Source organism: Martes martes, assembly GCF_963455335.1.
Source record: "Martes martes genome assembly, chromosome: 15".
In the NCBI taxonomy this organism is placed as follows: Eukaryota; Metazoa; Chordata; class Mammalia; order Carnivora; family Mustelidae; genus Martes; species Martes martes.
In genome coordinates, this window is record NC_137903.1 from 46685296 (window position 1) to 46695284 (window position 9989).

At 34.4% G+C, this 9989-nt stretch overlaps 1 protein-coding gene across 1 annotated transcript; it reads left to right on the plus strand.

Annotated features, from left to right (window-relative positions):
* Positions 1 to 248: 248 nt before the first annotated feature.
* PDC (phosducin) lies at positions 249 to 9147 on the plus strand (the record flags this gene model as incomplete). The annotated part of the gene is made up of 3 exons (XM_080824445.1): positions 249 to 309; positions 5011 to 5162; positions 8623 to 9147. 3 exons carry the CDS (start codon positions 249 to 251, stop codon positions 9145 to 9147), a joined length of 738 nt encoding a protein of 245 aa, XP_080680571.1.
* Between the last annotated feature and the right edge of the window lie 842 nt (positions 9148 to 9989).

Consider the following 9989-nt stretch of genomic DNA (forward strand, 5'->3'; position numbering starts at 1 on the left):
TTATTAGTGAGAACTCCTAGTTCGGCATGGACACTGGCAGCAAGAGAATAATAGGAAATATATATATATATATATATATATACACACACACACATATATACATACATACACACTAGCATTCATCTGTTGTTCATGCTATAGATTATATCAAATATTTGCTCATGTTTTAGACTTGTTCTTTGTTCTTTGTTTATTTATAGATTATCTTTTTGTTCATGCTATAGATTATATCAAATCCAAACCCTAAAATGGAAGAAGCCAAAAGCCAAAGTTTGGAGGAAGACTTTGAAGGACAGGCCACACATACAGGTAAAGCAAATCCAGAAGAAAAAAAATTACTAAGTTAAAATTAAATGTGGATATCTCTAATATTCTTACTGCCATTATTCAGTATGAAATTTAAGTAATATCTTTGAATGGTTTGATGGAATCATTTAAAAATATTTGAGTGGGAAAATTAATGTGAAATCAAATAGTCTTAGAGTAGTTTTATTTAGATGTCAAAGAATGAGAAAAACACTAAATGTTGAGAATTTCTTACTACACAATTATCATAAGCCTCTTCTACACTATAATTAAGCTCTTTCCTCTCTAATTTCCCCCACTGTGAACTTTCCTTGCAATTGTAAGCAATACTAGACCAAAAGGTACAGTTTTTAATTTTAATTTTTTATATATGAAAAAAATAAAGAAATGATAAAACATTCTTAAATCAAATGGATTTCAGTATTCCTCTAGAAAACCTAAGATTTCAATTCATTTCATCCAGAGCCTGTTTTCCTAATCTGTTAAATTGTATGGGACTGTATATATGCCACTATTAAGAGTTTAAAAATCAAATAGCATGTCAGCTTAAAAGTTCAGTTTGTACCTCTTAAGCTTCTTCACTTATTTTGTATACCTTCAACTAGTATAATATTGTATATCAACTCTACTTCAGTTAAAAAATAAATAACACTTACAAATAAATAAAAATAACAGGTTGGGGGTTTAACTCTATTGCATCTTATTAAATAATATTTTCCTCTCTCTTTTAATAATATGAAATGGAGCCTTTAAATTTAGTCAGAAAGTTGAATGCGTTCACATGAGTACTAGACAAAATGCATGGGAATTCATTTTATTATTTTATTTTATTTTATCATTTATTTAAGAGAGAGTGAGTGAACACGAGTGGGGGTAGAGGCAGAGGGAGAGGGACAAGCAGACTCCTAGCTGAATGGGAAGCCCCACCTGGACTTGATCCCAGGACCTGAAGATCATGACCTGAGCTGAAGGTAGATGCTGAACTGACTGAGCCCCCCAGGTATCCTAGGAATTCATTTTATAACAATAATATGAAGAGTATCTTTCTAAGTATCATAGAACCAAGAAACCATAGAGGAAGACTGATAAATTTAGCTATAAAAATGAGGGAGGGAGGGAAGGAAGAAAATAAATGTCTGCTATTTGATAGGTCATCAGTAGCAAATTTCAAAAAACATTTGACAAAATGGGGTGAAACAGCTGCAATTCAATTGACAAAGTTAATTTCCTAATAAATACTGAAAGTACCTACAAATCAATAAGAAAAATAACAACAATCAAGTGGAGAAATAAGCAAAAGATAGGCCAGACAATTGAAAAAATAGCCCTTATGAAGTTAGTACTATTGTGAGATACATTTTTTTCCACACTCTTTGTAAAAGTAAAATGTTTAATAAGACACTTTGAAACGAGGCATCCCATACATTACTGGTAGGAATGTAAACTAGTACAACCTCCTAAGAGTAGTTAAGCAATCTCAAAATTAGAAATATACATGCTTTTTGACCAAGCAATTTTACTACAACAACCTATAGATAGACCTGCATGGATTGAAAAAAAAAAATGGATGTGCAAGGTTCTTCACTCAGGATTTTATTACAGAAAAAATGGGGAGGAAACAATATACATCAACAAGAAACTTTTTAAAGCAAATGAATATCTAACAATGGAATACTATGTCTCCATTTTTTTTTTAAAGAATCTCTTTACGTATGTATATGAAAAAATCTCTGAGCTATATTATGAATTAAGAAAAGCAAGGTAAGAAAAAGCATCTGTAATATCCTACCACTTGTTAAAAAAAAGGAGAAAACGGATTTTCTACACATATAAACACATCCTATACACATGAATATTTTGCATATACAGAAAACATATCTGAAAGGTGAATACAAGTAAACAGCAAACAATGATTGACTATAATTTTAATATAAGTAACTTTATATTAAAAATATATATTATCTTTGGGGTAAATACCCAGTAGTGCAATTGCAGGGTCATAGGGAAGCTCTATTTTTAATTTCGTAAGGAATCTCCACACTGTTCTCCAAAGTAGTTGCACCAACTTGCATTCCCACCAACAGTGTAAGAGGGTTCCCCTTTCTCTACATTCTCTCCAACACATGTTGTTTCCTGTCTTGCTAATTTTGGCCATTCTAACTGGTGTAAGGTGGTATCTCAGTGTGGTTTGGTTTTTGTTTGTTTGTTTGTTTGTTTGTTTTTTGACAGAGAGAGATCACAAGTAGGCAGAGAGAGAGAGAGAGAGAGAGAGAAGGAAGCAGGATCCCTGTGGAGCAGAGAGCCAGATGCGGGGCTAGATCCCAGGACCCTGGGATCATGACCTGAGCCGAAGGCAGAGGCTTTAACCCACTGAGCCACCCAGGCACCCCTCTCAGTGTGGTTTTAATTTGAATCTCCCTGATGGCTAGTGATGATGAACATTTTTTCATGTGTCTGATAGCCATTTGTATGTCTTCATTGGAGATATGTCTGTTCATGTCTTCGGCCCATTTTTTGACATGATTATCTGTTTTGTGTGTGTTCAGTTTGAGAAGTTCTTTATAGATCCTGGATATCAGCCTTTTGTCTGCAGTGTCATTTGCAAATATCTTCTCCCATTCCGTGGGTTGCCTCTTTGTTTTGTTGACTGTTTCCTTTGCTGTGCAGAAACTTTTGATCTTGATGATGTCCCAAAAGTTCATTTTTGCTTTTGTTTCCTTTGCCTTTGGAGACAAAGGAAAGACAAAGACAACTTCTTGAAAGAAGTTGCTGTGGTTGATATGGAAGAGGTTACTGCCTATGTTCTCCTCTAGGATTCTGATGGATTCCTGTCTCACGTTGAGGTCTTTTATCCATTTCAAGTTTATCTTTGTGTACGGTGTAAGAGAATGGTTGAGTTTCATTCTTCTACATATAGCTGTCCAATTTTCCCAGCACCATTTATTGAAGAGACTGTCTTTTTTTCCACTGTATATTTTTTCCTGTTTTGTCGAAGATTATTTGACCATAGAGTTGAGGGTCCATATCTGGGCTCTCTACTCTCTTCCACTGGTCTATGTGTCTGTTTTTATGCCAGTACCATGCTGTCTTGGTGATCACAGCTTTGTAGTAAATCTTGAAATCAGGTAACGTGATGCCGCCAGTTTTGTTTTTCTTTTTCAATATTTCCTTAGCAATTCGGGGTCTCTTCTGATTCCATACAAATTTTAGGATTATTTGCTCCAGCGCTTTTAAAAATACTGGTGGGATTTTGATCACAATGGCATTAAAAGTATAGATTGCTCTAGGTAGGACAGACATTTTAGCAATGTTTATTCTTCTGATCCAAGAGCATACAGATACAGTTGTAGTGAAAAGAAGGGCCATCTGTACCCCAATGTTCATAGCAGCAATGGCCATGGTCGCCAAACTGTGGAAAGAACCAAGATGCCCTTCAGCGGATGAAAGGATAAGATGTTGTCCTTATATATTATGGAGTATTATGCCTCCATCAGAAAGGATGAATACCCAACTTTTGTATCAACATGGACAGGACTGGAAGAGATTATGCTGAGTGAAATAAGTCAAGCAGAGACAGTCAATTATCATATAGTTTCACTTATTTGTGGAACATAACAAATAACATGGAGGACATGGGGAGATGGAGAGGAGAAGGGAGTTGAGGGAAATTGGAGGGGGAGATGAACCATGAGAAACTATGGACTCTGAAAAACAATCTGAGGGTTTGAAGGGGCAGGGGTTGTGAGGGTGGGGGAGCCTGGTGGTAGGTATTATGGAGGGCATGTATTGCATGGAGCACTGGGTGTGGTGCATAAACAATGAATTCTGTTACACTGAAAAGAAATTAAATTTAAAAAAAAGAAAAAATATATATATTATATAAATTAAGAAATTATTAAGAAATATGTGGAAGAAAGAGAATACATCCACACATATAATACTAAAGGTATAGATATGGCTAATCCTTAGTGAAGGATATTTAAAACTCCATATTTCCAAGAATTTTGACCTTCCAAGAAATTTTATTATTTACCAGGACAACTGAACATCTGAATTCTAGTTGGATCATCCTTGAATTAATTAATTTTTCCTAAATTTGCAAATCCCTTCCTCTCCTTTGTAAAAGGTTCTTAGAATCTTAAAAGGAATTGGGTGATTATGTAATAATTTTCTTAAAGCCTTCTTAGTTCTGTTAATTGAAGTCAGGTCTTCACTCACTGGTTGTTTTGTATGTGCTATTGTTGTTTTCTGGATCTTGATATCACTTCAATTTGTTTCCCCGATAATCCTAGTGTCCCTATTGATAGTGTGGTGCCAATTCTAGATTATTGCTGAATTATTGCTGAAGCTTCCTTCTTATTTAATAAAAGTGTTATTTTTCTAAAATTCTAATTCCCCTATATATTCTAAATTTTTAATATCTTTACCCTCAAATTTTGCCAGTAGTCGAAAGTACATAATTTGTATTTTCATTAATGTAGATGTTTCAGAGAAATTCTTAGCCAAAACCCATCTAACAAGATTAACATGGGAAAACATTTTTATGAGCAGGGCAGTCAGGCATTTCTAGCGCAAGCAAGGTTTTTTAAATGATACAGAAGATGACAAGTCTATCCCAATGGTGATACTTATACAAATTTTAATTGTATAAATAGTTGTTTTGAAAATGAAGAGGGAAACAATTTGTTTTTTCTTTTATTCCAGGACCCAAAGGAGTAATAAATGACTGGAGAAAGTTTAAATTAGAGAGTGAAGACAGAGATTCAGTTCCACCTAGCAAGAAGGAGATTCTCAGACAAATGTCTTCTCCTCACAATAGAAATAGCAAAGACTTAAAAGAAAGATTCAGCAGAAAGGTAAGGAAAAGTCAGTAGTAATAACTTACAATGTGTTTTCAGTCTAAATGACTGTAAAGAATCACTTTAGAGATATAAAATAGATATATTTCAAAAATATTTATTATGATATTGTTTATGTTGGCCAACCCCCTCCCCCAAAAAAACCCCAGGAAATGAAGTAAATGCCTGTGAAGGTATTCCATGTTAAAAAATATATATATAGGAGCTCTTAAAAGAATGAGTTACAAATACACGAGCTGACTTACAGGCAGTTCTATAATATGAGAAAGCAAGATACAGAGTATTTTAAGTTATATGATTATCTCATTCTCTAGAGCAAAGGGGAAAAACACATCACTGTATATATTTTTACACTTATAGAATTACATGAACTATATAGAAAAGTATGGGGGGGAAAAATGTATGGAAAGACATTCACCAACCTGACAATATTGGTTATTTAGAAAAGTGGAATTGGTTGAGAGATCTCAACTTCCTTTTCCAAATAGGAGAAAGAAGGTAAGCAGAATAAGCCACATTTTTTTAAAGGTATCAAGATATTTTTAAAGCAGAATTTTTTTAAAAATCTCACTTATTGTTATATAATGTGTATGTCCATGTGCTATGTCAAAATATGTTAATGGAGATTATCTCAGAGTATTAGAGTGGTGAATTTCACTATTTATTACTTCCTGCTTTTAGCTTTTAGTGGTTTTGAATCCTTATAATTAGCATGCATTATTTATATAACAATAACAACAACAATAATATTTTTTAAAAGATTTTATTTATTTATTTGACAGGGAAAGAGATCACAAGTAGGCAGAGAGGCAGGCAGAAAGAGAGGGGTAGCAGACTTCCTGCTAAACAGAGAGACTGAAGCGGGGCTCAATCCTAGGACCCTGAGACCATGACCTGAGCTGAAGGCAGAGGCTTAACCCAATTTGTCACCCAGGCACCCCAACATCACTCATATTAATTTAAAACTCACTAAGTGACTTCCATTGGGGAATCATGTTAGTGGGTTATATATCTCCAAACCAATGTGTATGAGTTGTATGTTGATTCTCAACAGACAGACTACATCGGAAACATACTTGGTTCTAGGCTTCTGGCCATTGTAAAAATCTTCAAGTCTAAGAATTTGTTTCCAGGGTGCCTGGGTGGCTCAGTGGGTTAAACCTCTGCCTTCGGCTCAGGTCGTGATCTCAGGGTCCTGGGATCGAGTCCCACATCAGGCTCTCTGCTTGGCAGGGAGCCTGCTTCCTCCTCTCTCTCTCTCTGCCTGCCTCTCTGCCTACTTGTGATCTCTCTCTGTCAAATAAATAAATAAAATCTTAAAAAAAAAAAGAGTTAAAAAAAAAAAGAATTTGTTTCCAGATTTGGGTTCCTTCACAGACACAACTACATGATACAGATGAGTCAATTAACTTTTCCCATCTGAAGAATTGCAACAACACATCCTCTCTTTGTTTTGAAAAGATGTGAAGGGAAAATAAATATGAAAATATTCGAAACAGGTAAAATACCCTACAAATGAGAGACATTATGATTATTGAAAGTGTTGCACAGGTTAAGCTTGAGAAATGTATCTGAATGCCTAAACACCTGAATATGTGATTGGAACAAGATTTCACAAATGCATATGTAAATCAGTATTACAATACTGATACAATATTTTTATGGTTCAGTCTGTTAAATTAACAGTACTATGGTAGCAACTTAAAAGTTATATAAAGCATCTAATTTTTTTAGAGTTAAAAAATAAAATTGAGAATTATCTTAAAGCAAAAAAGTAATATGACAGGGAAAAGAATGAGGACATTAGGGAAACAAATATAAGAGGCAGAAATGAGAAGGAATTAATGAAAGAACAAGATATTTCTACTTAACCTGAATCTTAGTATCATCTATAAAGTGAGAGTAATAATACCTACCTCATAGTTTCATTGTGAGATTTGAGTAAAATAACCTATGCAAAGTGCCTAAAGACATATTAGTTTTTCCATAAATACTAGTTTCTTGTCTTCTCAATTCTCCTCCACTTTAAAAATTATCAGCAGTTGCTATTTGAGAGGCTACTTGATGGCAAAGCAGCAGCAGAGAATCCCCTTGAGAGCCATCTAACTTCTATGGTCCTGGCGGCACCACATCTCTCAATCACACAATCTCCCACATATGTATATATGTATTTTGGTGGAGGAGGAGACTGTTTAACATTCTATGGAATAAGTTAATAATGATGTAGCTATTTTAAAAGGCTCTGCAGGTATTTTATACTCCAGCTGCAGTGGAAAGTAGCTGTGTTGGAAGACAGAAGTTAAGTCTTTTCTCACTTTAGCCTAAACCAGTAGATAAGAATTACCTTCAGGTAATTTAAAGCTCATTTAAAGATGGCTCACTCAGCCTCATACATACAAGTTTTAATTCAGTATATCTGGGGTGGTGCTCCAAAATTTACTTTTACCAGAATTTCTCAGGTGCTGCTGACCCAGCATCAACCTCTTGAATATCTGATGAGCTCCAAATAATGGTAAAATCTTTCTTGCTTGAATTCCATCCCATATATTCCAAAAAGTCAGTAAGTGATAAGACATATATTTTTAGGGATATAATCTTTTAAAGAACTTTTGTGGAGGAGACATTAATATCTAAAGGCATTTGTTAGTGGTACATTTAAATTGTGTGTGTATGCCTTTTTATTTTTTATGAAAGCCACTTCAGAGTAGACCCTGGTGGATTTTTTTCACCCAAAGTGATGGGTAGCTAAGTGGCACATTTTTCTCACAGAGATTGTAACCACCTTATGGCTCAACCACATTCAGCAATATTTAGCCATAAATTTAATCAAGCAATAATTACTGAGTTCCTATTATGTGCCAGATGCTACAGCAGATAATGAGGAGAGATGAATGATACAAAATTCTTGCCCCATAGGACATATCAGTTATAAAAACTACTATGAAATAAATAAGTACATGACACAATGTCAGGTAGTATTTGTTGCTATGAAGAAAAATAAACTAATATTAGGAATAGAAAGCATGGTGTGGGAACTCTTTGAGGTAGTATAATCAAAGAAGGTAACATTTGAACAAAGCCTTGAAAGTAGTGAAGGAGGAAAAGACTTTCACACCAGGAGTGAAATAGGGTAGTGGGGAGAAAACAGTAAATACAAACTCTTTGAGAATGGGTTTGGTATGTCTAAAAATTATAAATTTCTGGGGGCACCTAGGTGGCTCAGGTTAAGCGTCTGCCTTTGGCTCAGGTCATGATTCCAGGGTCCTGGGATAGAGCCCTGCAGAAGGCTCTGCTCAGCAGGAAGCCTGTTTCTCCCTCTCCCTCTGCCCCTCCCCCCTACTCGTGCACACGCATGCTCTCTCTCTCAAATAAATAAACAAAATCTTTTTAAAAATGTAAAAAAAGAATATAAATTTCTGACCAAGTTATCTCAATCATTTCGTTTGTCTACTTCTAGATGAGCATTCAAGAATATGAATTAATTCACCGAGACAAAGAAGATGAAAACTGTCTTCGTAAATACCGTAAACAGTGTATGCAGGATATGCACCAGAAGCTGAGTTTTGGGCCTAGATATGGGTTTGTGTATGAGCTGGAAACTGGAGAGCAGTTTCTGGAAACCATTGGAAAGGAGCAGAAAATCACCACAATTGTTGTTCATATTTATGAAGATGGTATTAAGGGTTGTGATGCTCTAAACAGTAGCTTTACATGCCTTGCAGCTGAATACCCTATGGTCAAGTTTTGTAAAATAAAAGCTTCTAATACAGGTGCTGGGGATCGCTTTTCCTCAGAGGTACTCCCCACACTGCTTGTCTACAAAGGTGGGGAACTCATAAGCAATTTTATCAGTGTTACAGAACAATTTGCTGAAGAATTTTTTTCTGGGGATGTGGAGTCTTTCCTAAATGAATATGGATTACTACCTGAAAGAGAGATACATGCCCTAGATCAGACCAACATGGAAGAAGATACTGAATAAAGAGTCACTATGTCAACATTCATATTTCTCTAAGTTGAACATTGATTTTGGTAGTATCCATATTCCTTTAGAGAACATAAAGTATGCCTGTGGCTATTTTAATTTGTAAGAAAAAAAAAAGATTGACACTAAAATTATTTGATTGGCATCTCTTATTTACTTAAATGCATAGAAGGCTTTACTACAAAATATTGTAGTCTTCAGCAACATGTTAGTAGTCAAAGAGGATATGGATAATATTGTGATGTTTTTCAAAAATCCCTTTCAAGTTATGTGTTGGCTTTTTTACTCCTTGTCTTTTCCTCAGTAGTATTATTTGGACTTTTAAAATCATATTATCAATCATAATTTTGCTCATGTGATAAGAATAAAGTTTCACGAGGAAATAAGTTTTCTATTTGAATTCTGTTCTTTCTCAAGTACTATATTATCAGGACCCTAAAAACATTATACAACCCAAAATATTTTTTTAAAAATCATTCAGTAAGGTATTTTACATTTTATATATATATATGCATATATATATTCATATTTATATCTTATAAGAAACTTTGAAAATTTGTGTCACATTAAAGTTATAAAAAAAGGTAGTTTTTTTAAAAATGCAACTTCAGAAGCTAACCATATTAAGGAAAAAAAAGTTTTAGTCTATGGACAAAAGAATATTTAGTAGTGACATAATTACAACTATCATTTTTATTGTCTATTATGGGCCAGGATTTTATACATACAATGTATAATTTTTGACCACAGTTCCACAAGTGGATAGCACTTTATAAATGATGAAACTGAAATTGGAGAAGTTTCCCTTGAAATTCAAGTGTTTCCCTTGAAAACACTGG